The sequence below is a fragment of the Mya arenaria genome, chromosome 6, assembly GCF_026914265.1.
Source record: "Mya arenaria isolate MELC-2E11 chromosome 6, ASM2691426v1".
Taxonomy (NCBI): Eukaryota; Metazoa; Mollusca; class Bivalvia; order Myida; family Myidae; genus Mya; species Mya arenaria.
In genome coordinates this window covers 68,601,899-68,617,732 of record NC_069127.1, presented here as the reverse complement: position 1 = coordinate 68,617,732, position 15,834 = coordinate 68,601,899, and the positions used below count along the sequence as shown (strand labels likewise).

The 15,834-nt window shown below is 34.6% G+C and overlaps 1 protein-coding gene and 2 long non-coding RNA genes across 3 annotated transcripts; all 3 read right to left on the bottom strand.

Annotated features, from left to right (window-relative positions):
• Positions 1 to 215: 215 nt before the first annotated feature.
• On the bottom strand, positions 216 to 1,158 carry LOC128237457 (uncharacterized). Its single transcript, XR_008261610.1, has 2 exons — positions 778 to 1,158; positions 216 to 319 (listed from the first exon to the last, which is right to left on the bottom strand). It is a non-coding gene; the product is annotated as an uncharacterized LOC128237457 (long non-coding RNA).
• A 273-nt stretch (positions 1,159 to 1,431) lies between these two features.
• LOC128237997 (uncharacterized) lies at positions 1,432 to 5,477 on the bottom strand. The gene is made up of 4 exons (XM_052953571.1): positions 5,207 to 5,477; positions 4,605 to 4,645; positions 2,683 to 2,832; positions 1,432 to 1,527 (listed from the first exon to the last, which is right to left on the bottom strand). The coding sequence occupies exons 1-4, from the start codon at positions 5,301 to 5,303 to the stop codon at positions 1,432 to 1,434; spliced, it is 384 nt and encodes a 127-aa protein (XP_052809531.1). The 5' UTR covers positions 5,304 to 5,477.
• Positions 5,478 to 7,494: 2,017 nt separating this feature from the next.
• Positions 7,495 to 11,970, bottom strand: LOC128237456 (uncharacterized). The gene is made up of 3 exons (XR_008261609.1): positions 11,836 to 11,970; positions 10,953 to 11,026; positions 7,495 to 10,037 (listed from the first exon to the last, which is right to left on the bottom strand). It is a non-coding gene; the product is annotated as an uncharacterized LOC128237456 (long non-coding RNA).
• Positions 11,971 to 15,834: the final 3,864 nt, after the last annotated feature.

The following is a 15,834-nucleotide window of genomic DNA, read 5'->3' as shown; positions in this document are numbered from 1 at the left end:
TGTTGAAATTTTAGTTTTAGCAAGATATCGACTCGAGATGCTTTGTGAAAGCCGTGCCAGGCCAGTACATTTTTGAAAGAGGTCCACCAAAGGAACATTCCTGTGAAAACTTGGATGAAAGTGGGCAGTGATCAGAATAGCTCACCTTGAGCCTTTGGCTCTAGGTGATCTAAAAATAGACCAATCACTAGGATCAAAAATATATAGAACATTGTGAACTTCATTTTTTATTTTTATTTTTATTGTTTTTACATAATATATTCATCAAATCTTTTTGGTACCCTCCTCCGTCCAAACCTCGAAACATCTACCATGATATCTGAAACAGAAGTTACTCAATTAAGCATGATTTTATAGTATGCAGGTTGTGGTACCTGGGATAGATAATAACCATGCTTTGGCAGGAGTACATGGTGATTTGAGTATACAATTGCACAAAAGTAATTTATAAGTATATTTTGATTCCAGCTGTGTATTATAAAGGGTTTTATGTAAACTTAAAATATTTATACATACATAAAGTATAGTGCTGAATAGACAATACAACTCTTAAAATCTACATATCATGTACTCCTTTTGAGTAAAGTTTAAACAAAAGTCATTGCGCGGTTTAGGAGGAGTTGCACTGAAAAGATGTTATGGACATATTCCTACATAAACCCCCCCCCCGAAAAAAAAAAAAATATATATAAAAAATTCTGACTTTTTGGGAGTATAAATATTCTAATATTATATGTAAAATATATAACTATTAAGCTGAGTAGCATGGGTACTCACTGTCTGGTGCACTCTGAGCCTGGCTATGGTTTGGGCTCCTAGCGGAACTTCTATGGGTAGTCGCAGTCGATGTGGCAGCACCACCAGGAGTTGTCTCTGTCCTCAACTCTTTCTAGAAAAACAAAGCTTTATTTAACAAGAGAGCCAATAGTCCCTATATCGCTAGCCTGAGATCACAATACAAAGACTTAGACATTCCCATGACAGAGGAGGAGCAACAGTATCAGTAGTTCCTTGTAGTACCGGTAGTTGTATGGAAACAAACATTCTGACAAAATACCAGTATGTTTGGGTGAAAAATGTGGCCTTTGAAGTGTATACAAGGTTTTACTAAAATTTGACCGAATACATAGTTTTTAACCCCACGCAACCCAAATTCAAACTTAGCCTACATTTCATGTAGACTCACATTTTGCCCGTATTTCATTCATGAGGATTGGATGTTAAATGTGGCATGTAGAGAGTATAAAACGTTTTTTTTAAGATTTGACCTAGGGACCTTAATTATTCAACGTAGATGAAAAGATTTAATCTGAGACTTGGTAGAGGGTCACCCAAGGAAAATATTTTGAAATTCGACCATTGGTTCAGGAGTCATCTGAAGCAATTGCTATAAATAAAACCGTGACGACCACAACTACGGAGACCGTGCGATCACAAAAGCGTACACTCTTTACTAAGTAGGGCTGCATCTGTACTGCCATCTGTATGTGCCCTCTGTAAAACGTCAGAGGGTGGCAACTCGACTCCCTATAAACAAATTGATAGAACAATTGAAACAAGAATTTGTCAATGAAAGCCATTGCGCATCACCACGCTGAATGTTTGTAGGTAAGTTAAAACGTTGAAACATGAAATGGTTTAAAAGATGACCTTTGTAAAGGGTTAAACAAAAAGAAATACAAAAAATAAAAAAGAACTATGATCCCACCCAGTCTGCCCCAGGCACCAGGGCTGTGGTCCAGGGGACAAATGAACAATTCAAAGTGAAGGTTTTGTCATAAGGATTGCAAGTTGTAAATATCAATACACTGGGTCAAGTAATAAACAGATTATGATATCATATTATATAACAAATTATTTCTATAAATTATGTAAAAGGGTGATCCTTCAAGATCAAGAAAAACAACTCATATAGAGAAAATTGCAGACTCGGTTTTATTGAGTCTGTTCATGAGTAGTAATTAACGATGCAACACTACTCACGCCCCCTATACCCGGCTGAAGCGGTATTCAATCTTCAAAACTAAACGCATTGAAATTCATGATCTCGAAGGACCATGGCATTTAATCTCTAGAGTGAGAACTTGACCTTTGAGGTAGAGACCTGAGCCTTGGATACAATGCAATATCTTCATGTGACACATATTTGTGCAAAGTTATTTTCAATATCCCACTTGACATGACAAAGATCCAGCCCAAAATGACATATCAATATTTGACCTTTAATATCCGAGTATGACCTTGACCTTTGAGGTAGGGCCCTGGGTCTTGGATGAGATGTATTATCTGCTGACAAGTTACCAATATTTGTGCCAGGTTATTTCAATATCCAACTTATCATGAAAATGATACATCAGAAAACTACATATTTTATATATATATTTTTTTATATCTTTGACCTCAAGGTCACAGCAAAAATGTGGCAATGTTTTAAGTATCTAGTGTGAATGATGTAGAATATAGGTACTGGAACACACATACGGACCGATGCACGGAAACGGGTAGCATAGTGGAAGGGCCATGTCAAGAGAAAATCGCCCTAGTGGTGACTGAAACCATTGTACACACGTGCAGATAAAAACAATTATATTATACTAGCAGTAACAAAATTCAAATGGTCACTAGGTAGATTCTCATCTGACATGACTGCAATTAAAATCATGATCAAGACATACACCATACCTTAAGCCTTTTTTCAATGACTTCGCTTGGTGGGAGGAAGTGACCACCACAGCACTCATGGTCTGGACAGCTTCCCGGTCTTCTGTCTCCGTCAGGCATGGGGAAAGGCAGGAAGGTGAGAGGTGGCCCACCAGGAAACCACAGCATAGACTGAAAAGCAGGCACCGTTTTTAATTTAAACTTAACCCCTAGCCCACCGCTATATTTGTCTCCTGCTTCATTGTCAAATGTTGATGGATTTACTTAAAAATTGGTGAAACTATTGTCCGAGTGTCAAAAAGCTTGGATCATGATCAGACGCAGAGTAATTCGGCGTCTGATCTTGATCCAAGCTGATTGAAAAATAACCTCCATCATGAATGGCGGGCTAAGGGCTAATGGTTAATACACTTTGAAATCTTGATGGTTTGTAAAATAAAGAATCTATAATAATATCTACAATATACTTTGGCTTGTATGTTATCTGATATCCAATCCAATTATAATTCACGCCTATTAACCAGCGTTACGGAGGCTACAAAAAATGTTTTGGTATAAATAGTGACATTGACCTTGGACCGAGTCACCCTAAAATTAATATGATCATGACCTTCTTTCTATATGTATATGCAACATAAGTTTCAAATTTGAATAAAATATTTCACACCGAGCAAAGTTATGTTCGCGTTTGAATTACAGAAATTGGCTTCAAAATCGATTTAAGAAATATTAATTTAGAATACTAATGATATTGAACAGTACCAGATGTCTACAAGTCAGAAACATACGTTGATTGGACGTCGTATTTCTGACATTATGAACGCGACGTTGTATTTGTGTCGTGACGAACTAAGCCTAAAAAACAACGTCGGTATGACAGGATGATCATCATATTAAATGTGAAGCCGTTTTGACATTGAAGTTAAGTTGCCAACGTCACACCCTAGATCCTACCTAGATCCGATGTTGTATCAACGTCTTGTGTTTGCTAGGAAGTTTTAGTCATAAAAGTGTATGATTGTGTCACGTTGACTCCCTCAAATGGACAGTCCACAACTTTGGAGCAATTTACGTAGCCAATTTTTGGGGCAAAAAATGCTACATTTTGTAAATACCCAGAAAAGTTGCTGGCCGCTGGCGCTTCTGCAGAGCATTCAGTATGACAAGACAAGTTAGCAGACAGAGATAGTTTTTAAAAGCATGCTACAATATATACCATTCATATATCAGAATGTAATTAGTATCTAGCTAAGCAAGGATAGGATTAATGTACATATATATATAAAAATAAGGCAAAACATGTGTTTCAGCAGTCTGCAACCAAACAAATCCGCACACAGGTAATTGTGGCTAGTTTACAAAATTTTGTGTAGATGGTTTCAATTCATTTTCTCTTGAGACTCATTGAGTTGGACAGGTAAAAGTATCATGATTTTTTATTTCTGTCAATTCTATCTGATGTGATGAGGCCCTTTTAATGAGATCTCATCACCCTTTTGTCACCAAAAACATGCATATTTTTTATTTTTGACCTGTAACCTCTTAGTGTGTGTGTGACAAAGTACAAAGGAGACGACAGTTAACGTCTCAGGGTGACCTTGTCAAACCTTTTAGGTAGGGATCTGGGTGGTGTCTTCATTTTGGAAACATAAATGAGTTGTGCCACATTATTTGAAAATTTTCACAATGCATGACTAATTTGCAGTCCATAAAATAAACAGATGGATGTATATACACGTTCAATTGTATTATTAAGTGCCTCCCCCTATATATTTGTAAAAGCTTTAGGAGTCCTGGACATTTTCATTAATAAGAAAGTATATAAGGTCAGGTTGCTCGAAACACAGAATACTTTGCACTACTTTTATCACACCATCACCATAGCATACAGTACTGAAATATTTTGCTAGTATTATACCATTTGTGAGTTCACATTTAATTACCTTTTTTGTTAATATATAGTTGTTGCAGCATAACAAAAAATCTGAAAAAAAGATATCCAAAGAAGCGATTTATTCTTCTTATGGGCATAAATGCATAAATATTATAATTACGGGGCTATTAAGATTAATACCCTGCTACAGACGTATATTTAGGGCGGAATATCGAAAACACTGCACAAACAAGTGTATTAAACATCGAAAATTGCAATAATATTCTATGATATAGCCAATTACAAGGGCAGGTAATCCAAATATGAATGAGGTCAATGAGTGGGTCTATAATGATAATCATGTTAATTATTTTCAATGAAAAAATGACCGTTTGTCATATTATAACATGAAAATTTCATGTTATAATATGACAAACGGTCATTTTTTTAAAAACCCTCTCCCTCATATAGACGCTTTTTTGACGAGACTGCAGCAGAGGGCATTTGAAAACATAGTGGCAAAAGAAGAAATTGATCAAAACGGACTTTATGTCAAAATCGTAAAGGACAGCGCGCGCAAAAACACATGGCAATAGAATGGAACTTTAATACGATATGCCAAAATAAATTATAGTAATGATGAACAGTTCCTGTTTATATTTAATACTGTACCTTTAAATATGGTTGTGAGATCTTTTGAGATGCTATCCACCCATTCACACATCTCTTTAACTGAGAAGGATGAAACGTGTGAAAGTTTGTCCGCCATTTTTTTAGTGCGACAGTACAGTTGTCTAAACTCCGGGTACCGGGATACGAAATACGGTTGTCTATACAACTCCGGGTACCGAGATGTAAAATCCGTCTTATGTCTAAAACCCGGGACCCGGAATTATTCGGCGTGTCAAATTCCCGCCTGTCGGGAATTGTCTTCTGTCTAAAGTCCCGTGTATGCCCGCCGCCCCCCCCCCCCTCCCCCTGGGGCAAAATATTGATAGGTGCATCTCGGAGAGCTGGTGTTATTAAATTAATGCTATTTCATATTTCTTATTGTTAACAATCTTCAAAAATTGCAAGCACTCTATAAAACGACGCATTGATTGAGTAAAATGTTAAAAAATATTTCCTCATTCGGCTTGGCAAATACATTTGTACGAAATTCTTAAACATGGATTTCCTCATTTATCTGGATATTTTAATGCTTTATTTAATAGTGTCCTAAAACTTGGTTATTTCCCTTCGCAATGGACAGAGGGCTATATTGTACCATTATTTAATCAAAGCACTGAAAGTGCTGAGGGACGGTGCCTCTGGTGTATGTGCAGAAAAATATACAGGGAGAGCTGCCTGGTTTCAAAATCGTGTCGTTGTTATCATCTATTGACAGTTTGGTTATTTCAAGAGCCAACTTTCGTCATGCATGACTATTTTTTATGAATGCATGTTAAGCAAGCGATCACTTCGTACGAAGTTGCATGCGAAGATGTCTGCGACCGTTTTATTAACGCTTTCGTACGTAATTACTCTTCAAAATGGGGAAGGATCGGACGAAAATGTAAACAAACTGTAGATGTGAGTATACTAAAAAAATCGCAAATAGTGATTTGATCTGCTTCGCTTTTCGAATAATCAAAATAGACATTTACTATTTATTTTGATAAATACAGTGGGTGGTAACGTTTTGTCGACTACGGTTGCTACGGCATGGTTTGACCCGTTTAAACAGCTGTTTCCTGTGTCACATTGCAATGTTTTCAGGTTATGACACATTTCGATACCAACTATATTCATTTCTTATCGCTTGTATTGTGTATAATAATTGTTATGGCGTTAACATGTTAAATAATCATATCCCAAAAGGTAAATGTACTATTACGTTCGTTAATTCTTTGTTCTATTCGATTGAAAACCCCGGAAGTACAAATTTAAGAAAGAGTTTAGTAAGCGAATATTATTTGAACTGTTTCCTTATGGTATGTAAGTTTACACACTCAAATATGTTTTAATATACAATTCTATATACTAACCAGTATACAAATGATATTTGTCATTACAAATAGGTAGACCTATTGTCAATTACAGTATCCTCTTTGTTTGTTATTGTTATGATTTATTAAGTTTTTCATTGCAGGCAATCTTTTTAAAGAAAAGCTCAGTCATCTGAGATGCAGTGTTGCAGCACTGAAAAGCATTGGGTATGACTGTATATCTCAGCGTATGATTAAACCAACTATTGCAAAAACTATGCAAACAGTAATCGGGGAGTAGGATTATTATTATATTTTTTAGTGTTATTAGACCCAGTCTTTCAAAAACAGATGCAATTTCCATTATAACATAGTATGAAATAAGAAAATACTTGCTACTGCTTCTTGCAAACTACCGATTTTTTACCAATATATGTAATCTTGAAACAAAATATCACTGTCAAGGCAGGCATTTCATTTGAATTTGAGAAATGGCTTTTAAAAAACAAATTTGTACTGTAATGTTTTTTTTTATCTCTTAAGATAAATGTGTACTTTTACAAGAAATATTATCAAGAATTGTATTTGAAAAAAAATGTTAGACCATTTCTTTTTTTATTTTACTAACAACTTTCACGTTTTATGGATAATAGTAAAGATTATGTATCTTCTATTTTACAGGTGCCCATCATAGAGTGTTTCTCTTTGCCTGCAATCAGGATACATCAACTGACCTTTGAACTGTGTTTTCCAACTTGGGATTCAAACACATGCCGTCTTGGGTAGGAGAAAGTCAGACAGACACCTGTGGCTATATCACTATACTTCTTCAAGTCTTGCTCTATGAGTGATCATGATGTGAAATAAAACAAAATGCAGTCATCTTTTTTGTTATATTAAATAAGTTATGAACAAATAAAATATTTCAAACATTTTATTAATTCGTTATTTTGAAAAACAGCATGAATAAACATACATGTATACCAAATAGACAAACAAATAATTGGCAAAGAATGGGCACAAAACTATAAGAATATTGAAGTTGGAGATTTATTGTCAATATTGATTTTAATGTGACAGAAAATGCCCCAATTTGCCAAAAAGCACTGAATATCAATTGACAATGCTTGGATTTACAAAATCTGCCCAAATGAGTATAGATCTGTGAGTTGCTGTTTGGTATTTGTTCATAAAAGTCATGATATATAAATCAAAGTTTAAAAAAAAATGTTGCAAATATAAAACAGTGGAAGATCTGATGTTATGTTAAAATGATATACTTGTATAAGCTATTTAAACTGTATATGAGCAGATTCTTATGGAAATATGAGCTTTAAGTATTACTTTATTCCAAAATGGTGACCTAGAAGGTTTAGTTCCTTGTATTGGTCAATGTTATATTGTTCACTTAACAGCTTGAGGTAAATGCAAGATATAATACAGTCAAGTTCAGAAACTGCTCAACAGTTATAATAATAAACCCTTCCTTACAATATGATGTACATTTGTGGGAAGTTATATCAAATCCTTCAAAAGGTTAAAGAGACATGGAGCAGACACAATTTGTAACAGACGGACAGACAGACAACTGGAGCTAAAAGAATTAGTCTATTTCAGGAGGAGACATACCTAGCCAAATGGTTCTTGAGAAAAAGTCATTAAAAATAATTTATAAAAAGTACAATAAACAGGCAGTCATAAAAGTTAACATGAACACTAACTTAGGCTTAGATGAGCTGGATAAAAAATGTCTTAAACAAAATAATTGAGAAGTTGCCCAAAATGTTACAGCTACATGTAAGAAATGAGCCAAGTATCAACAAGAGATGTTTGTCAAACATTATGCCCCCCTGAGCGCCATGTTGTCAGGATTATATGAACAATTGAATGAAATAAGCATGTACCGAAATGACAGCTGATTAGTCACTGACATTGGATGCCGTTGAGGCAGTTTTAAGATTATGACCATTCAAAGTTTGAGGATAGAGTGTGTTATGACCATGACCTTTAACTCTATGACCTCAAAATCCATATGAGTCATCAGCTGGTCTACAAAAATCTAAATGTCAAGTTTGAGGGACATGGGTTCAGGCATTGACATGTTATCACACAGACAAGCTTTTTTCAATCAATGTCACTGTGACCTTGACGTTTGACCCGATGACCCCTAAAATGAAAGGGACTCATTTACAGGCCAGACACAACTCCAAGTCAGGTTTGAGGGCCATGGGTACAGGCATTGTCAAGTTATCACTAAAAACATTTTCGCATTCAAGGTCACTGTGAACTTGACCTTTGACCCAATGACTCCTAAAATCAATAAGCGTCATCTTGTCAGGACCAACTTCCCTGTCAAGTTTGATGATCATAGGTTCAGGCATTGTTGAGATATCCCTGAGAGAGGATTTGTTATCTTTTTTGCATTAAAGGTTATTGTGACCTTGACCTTGGCTTGATGACCCTCAAAGTCAAGAGGGGTCATCTACTGGTCAGGCCCAACCTTTATGTCAAGTTTGATGACCATTCAGACTGAATGGCATGATTGGTCCAGGAATTGTCGAGTTTGCTTTCAAGATCACTTTGACCTAGGGGTCATCTACTGGTAAGGCCCAACCTCCGAGTCAAGTTTGAGGGCCATGGGGGCAGGCATTGTTGATTTATCACTTGGACAACCTTTTACCATTCAAGGTCACTGTGACCTTGATCTTTGGCTCGATGATCCCCAAAACCAATAGGGGTCATCTACTGGTGAGGCCCAACTTCCATATCAAGTTTGATGACGAAAGGTCTAGGCATTGTTGAGTTATCACTCGGACAAGCTTTTAAATTAATTTACCATTCAAGGTCACTGTGACCTTGACCTTTGACCTGATGAGCCCTAAAATCATCTACTGGTCAGGCCCAACCTTCATGTCAAGTTTGATGACCATACGTCCAGGACCGACTGACATGTGCAAAGCAATATACCCCTCTTCTTCGAAGGGGCGCATAATAAAAAATATCTTATTATGCACAGCAGTAATTACATTGACATTTGAAGTATTTATAAATTGAGTCAGTAGCTGAGTCCTTGGATGACATAACAGTGTAGTATGTTGGTTATAATATTTGTTTCCTTTTTAAAAGATATGCCAGCATGTATAAAGATGGTCTCTTCTTCCTGTATAGAGTCAACATCAAAGTCCACAGTAAATAGATTCATGTGAGTTGCACGAAGACAGAATTTTCAAGTTTAAACAATTTACAATGTTGAATTGATGTAAATAGTTGCTCAGATCACAGCAAGGGTAAACTGAATCAGAATGAAGGTGTTGAAGCAGTTTCTGTTTGAAGGCTGTTCAACTCAAGCACAATCCTTTGATATGAGATGGTGGCATAAACTGTTTTGTAAATTCTGTCCTTGAAAAGTCTTTGGTAGTCTCAAGTATCACCTTGAAAAACAGTTAAGATGAATTTTGTAGAGATTGGAAAGTCTATTGCTCTTTCGGTAACTTTCATTCTAGGTTCTGAAGTATTTGTGACATGGCGCTGAGTCTCTGAAACGAAAAACAAAAATTATTTAAGGGCCAAAAAAAACAATGATAAAAAAAAAATTGAGTATATATACAAAATATTTTAAATTTACACCTCTTAACAGTCACAGAATATTTCACAGAGCCACTTGTAAAATACGTATAATAAAACATCAGTTGTTTTCTCATTTAAATAAAGGGTACAACTCAAAATCACTTAAAGCCGGATTTATAGACCTAATAATTAGGACCTATACATCATATACAAATATAATACAATAAAATTAGTGTATTGTCTCTGACATGACAGACGGCTATAATGATACCTTGAATTTGGTTCTTTGACAACAGAGTTACAGACTTATCTGCTAGAAATCATTAAAAACCCTTTTTATTTCATTTGTTTTCTTTAAGGCTGCACTCTTACAGATTAACAGTTTTAATAATATTTTATCTTTTGTCCAGGAATGAGCAAATTTTGTGTAAACATCTGAAAACCAGCGATACAAAAATGCTGACAAAAGATTTTGTCACAGTTTTTCATATTTCTGTCGCAAATTAATGTTTTTGAAAAATGCATAAAACATCAATTTTTGAAAATAAATATGAAAACTTGTAATGTGATTTTTTCAGCAGTCTTATATCACTTGTTGCATTTTCACATGCAATGTTACATATATACAGTATCCAGTGATGTGGATCATTCCATATATATGCTGCACATCTTTAATATTATAATTATAGAATGTGCATCAAACTATATGCATGATAAGCTTAAAAGTTTGTATTAAATTGAGATTTGGTAAAAAAAAATGCTACAAACTGACTGTAAATACATACATAATGCAGGATTTCCACTTGATTCGCTTTTGTGGTGTATTTACTTTTATCTTGCTTATAAATAACACGAGTAAACCGGAAATATGGAAATTTAGTTACCCAGTCAGAAACCTGCAGTTCTGTGTAACAATCCGTCCCGCCTAGTTACCAACATCTTGGATCCATGTCAGGATCTGAAATAAAAAATGAATAATCTATTTATTTATAAACGGGCTGTTTTCTTTCTGAAGCTTAAAATATGGTTGACATTTTTCTTTAAATGCAAGGTGGTTTCTGTTTTAATAAAGCCATTGCTTGAGCTCAAGTAGTCATCAGTCGTGGGGTTCAAGATCTGAACCTGTCCCACTTTTGCACCCAGGTTTACCGTACTAATATTATACCGTTCATGAGTGTGTCCCAGTACTAACCCACAAAGGTCAGATTGTTTGCAAATTAAGTTATCAGGAACAGTTTGTCGAGCTGGTTGAACAATTCAACTGCAAGCTTTAAGTTAATTTAAGTTCTAAGGGCCTGTGAGCCAAGTTGATAGAGCACAAACTTGCAAACAGGGAGTCCCCAGTCCAAGTCCCATTACTAGCTGCAATGTTTTCAGAACGGCAATAAAATTGAAAAAAAAATGTAGTTTGGGACAAACAAGTCTCCCAACTGTGACCAATAGAGCTTATGCTTACCTTCTGGCTGCTCTGGATATTTAAAAAAACAACACTTTTTGACCCATAACACCCATCCCCCCCCCCCCCGCATCCCCACCCCCACGGGCCCCAGGCAACTATTAAATTTATAAGCTTCAATGTTGATTTAGAATTTCTGAACACTATTAGAGACATGATAATCTTGTAAATATAAGTCAAAGCAAGTTATTTAAAAATTATAAAAACTTTGACAGAAGAAATGACACTGACAGATCAGTGTTAACACCGTCATAAAATCAGTCTGTTTTTAGCTTGTTTGTTTTACTTAAAACACCGTAAAATTCAAATACCATGAGTCTAATGGTTGGATAGTATTTCAGTCTATATTCCAGTGTTCTTATCACAACAAAACTCTTGAAATGCATCGAAATAAGAGCATTTTGTTTTTCAAAACATTTTGACAGTTGGCGCGAGGTTGCGTCCCCTGAAAATTTAGTCAAAACGGCGTCTTAAAGATTTGTTAATTTACTCACCGGGTTGCAGATTCCACAGAGTCGTCTTCTGTCTTGAAATTGGCCATTCGGAACTCCTCGGCCATTTTTTCAAAAACAACCTCGGATGTATGCCGGTACATCTGTTGAAGTAGTCCGTATTTTTTTGAATAAAAGCATTAATTAAATGTAGTGTTTAAGAGTTGTATTCATTGCTCTCAGTTTAAATTGATTGCAAGTGAAGTGTATTATTGCAAACATAATTACGATTCCCAAGAGTTAAGTCATAAATTTTAACTATTAAATAAGATTACTACGCGATCTATTTGCAGCGGACTTAAACGTACCACTTTTTAAGTATGTAAACCGTCCATATACAGAATTACGGACACTACGGACCATGGACATTACGGACCAGACATTACGGACCAGATTTAGGGACACTACGGACCAGATTTAGGGACATTACGGACCATCTTCGGAATCTTACGGACCATGATTTAAACATTTTTTTTTTTAAATTAATCACTCATTAGTTTATAATTTGTTAATAAATACTTGAATATGAGTGCTCAGTATGACGTTATATCTTCCATAAAACTGAAAAATCCCGTGAAGTTCGAATAGATCTCAATATAAAATCTTGTTATTATTCAAATAATTATAATATTTTATTAAAAATACATTGATGTTTAACATTGGAATTTCCTGGATTTTTCAGTTACATTAAAGATAATTTTCATACTGAGCACTAATATTCAAGTATTTATTAACAAATTTAAGACCAATGAGTGAATAAATTAAAAAAAATGTTTAAAAACATTATAAATGATGGTCCGTAAGTTTCTGAAGATGGTCCGTAATGTACCTAAATCTGGTCCGTAGTGTCCCTAAATCTGGTCCGTAATGTCTGGTCCGTAATGTCCATGGTCCGTAGTGTCCGTGACCCCATATACATCCGAGGTTGTTTTTGAAAAAATGGCCGAGGAGTTCCGAATGGAAATTGGCAGTTGGTTTTGTTAAAATACGCCACAATACATGAAGGATCGCCAATATAGAATATTTATGTTGTTGTGGCGGCCATTTTTTAGTCTACGAAGTTCGTACGCCACCCTAAGAGCTTTCGTAGAAATTTTCGTAGATCTACGAAGAAACAGGTGCTTGTTCGTACGAAATTCTTAATAAAACGGCTAAACAGCCTGAGATACATCGTACAAAGTTCGTGAGCAAAACAGACTTCGTACGAAGTGTAATAAAACTGGCCCTTATTCTAGTAAAGCTTGGAGTCCGGATTTATTCTAGCAAGTAATTTGGTTGCTGCCAAAAAAAGGAAAAAGTCCAATGTCATTAAATGTAACGATCAGCTAACGCAGGAAAAAAATCAAGATAAAATAAATCATGCATTCTTAAGTAATGTATTTTAAACATATCCTTTGTGCTTTAGAATTATAGGTTTATTGCATAATTATTAATGTTCTTGTATGCTATTGAATATTACTGGTGTTTTAAGCATTGAAAAACCGCACTCTTTCTTCGACCGAGACAGGCGGTAAATCGGTTTGTAACTTTTCAGCCGATTGCCCCTACTATGAACGCTGCCCTGAGCGGGCACCGTCCAAAAAGGGGAACCCAAATCTGCCTGAAAACTATAGGGGTATAACTCTTTTAAGCACATTAGGCAAATTATTTACCCGTATAATTAATAATAGATTGAATACATGGGCAGAAACTTACTATGTCTACACCGAGTCACAAGCCGGTTTCAGAAAAAAATATGGGTACGATTGACAATATATATATGTCTTTAGTAATATCATTGAAAGTATTCTTAAACAAAACAACAAACTGTATGTAAGTTTTGTTGACTTTACCAAAGCATTTGATTTATTATTAAGGGGTAATATATTTTACAAACTAATTAAATACGGCATACGTGGCAACATGATGAATACTATACAGTCGTTATATTACAATGTAAAATCAAGCATAAAAATTCAAAATGAGCTAAGTGAGACATTTAAATGTTCAATAGGGACACGTCAGGGGGACTGCTTAACTCCATTTATATTTTCTATGTATATTAATGACTAAGAAGAAGAATTCTTACTAAAAGGGTTTCAAGGTCTTAAGATTAACACACTCAAACTACTGCTATTATTGTATGCCGATGATATCGTTATATTTTCAAATTCAGAGGAAGACCTATAAAATGGCTTGAATATTTTACAAAATTATTGTCAGAAATAAAAATTATTTGTTGAAATTGAAAAACCCCAAAGATTATGGTGTTTCGGAAAGGGGGCAGATTAAAAAATAATTTAAAATTCTTTGATGATAATAAAGAAATAAAAATAGTAAATCAGTTTACATACCTTGGAATAACTTTTTCCACTGGGGGCTCATTTAATAAAACGTTTGAAGCCCTTGGAGGTCAAGCGCTTAAAGCCATATTTAAACTTAAAAATACTTATCAACATTTATAAATTTGAAAGTAAGCCACGTCTTATCATTATTCGATAAATTAATAACTCAAATACTTAATTATGGTTCAGAAGTAGTGGTTTTTCGAAAGCAGATGGACTTTAAAAAATCCACCTCCATTAAAAAAAAACAACACTATTAGGCGTTAAACTTTCAACGCAAAACAACTTTATATATGGAGAATTAGGTAGAGTCCCATTGTATGTCCATAGGTTGACATCAATCATCCACTTTTGGTTGAAAATAACTATGACAGATGAAAGAAAATTCATCCGGCTTACATATAACTCGATGTTAACTGATATACAAAACAACGCAACGGAAATAAATTGGGCAAATAAAGTTTAAAATTTGTTAGAATCTATGGGATTCGCTGAAGTTTGGCTTAACCAAGGGGTTGTAAATACAAAATATTTTATACACACCTTTAAGATAAGGGCTAGAGATTGTTTCATGCAAAAATGGAATGAAGAATTACGAGAGTCATCAAGAGCGTCAACATATATACTATTTGCAAATTTTAATTATCAGTCATATTTAGACCGATACAAAACAATAAATTCAGAACAGCTTTAACACGACTAAGAGTAGCATCACACAGATTAAAAAAAGAAATGGGCAGATGGCACAAGCCCCAAATAATTCCAAGAAATGAACGAAAATGCCAACTTTGTAATACACTTGAAGATGAATTCCATTTTCTCTTAGAATGTTCTTTATACCATGAATTAAGAATCTTATATATTAAGCGATATTATTGGCACAATCCAAATATTCCTAAATTCATCGAACTGATTTCGAGCGAAAATGTAACTACTATTAGAAAACTATGTTGTTTTGTCTGTAATAGCTTTGAAATGCGTCAGTTTAGACATTAGACACTTTTCTCCACTAACTGTTTTTCAGTATTTTAAGCAAATGTGATATAACTTCACTTTGTTTAGACATAATGATTGAATTTGAAAGTTGTTCTATCGGAAATGTTTTATATACTGTTCATGTTTATATTATATGTAACTCATGGGCTGTAAGCTTATAGTTAATAAAATCTTCTTCTATTACAATATCTAAATTGCCCCATCAGTTATTCATTTTGCTCCATTAAAGAATAACTCATCTTCCAAATCATTATGATAAATAGAAAAAAATAAGGGTTTAAACATTTCTTTTGACGAACACCAAAAAAACTTTCAAGCATTTCATCAGTTCTCCAAAAAGCGGATATTTACAGTTTTCCATGAACAACTATAATTTATACCAAAATGTTACGTTTATTAAGATCATCAGTTGCTTTAAAGAATCAATAAATAGACAAAACAATTGTTCAACTGCATTAAGGAGATGATTTATAAATCTATGTAAAATAAAAATATAGTC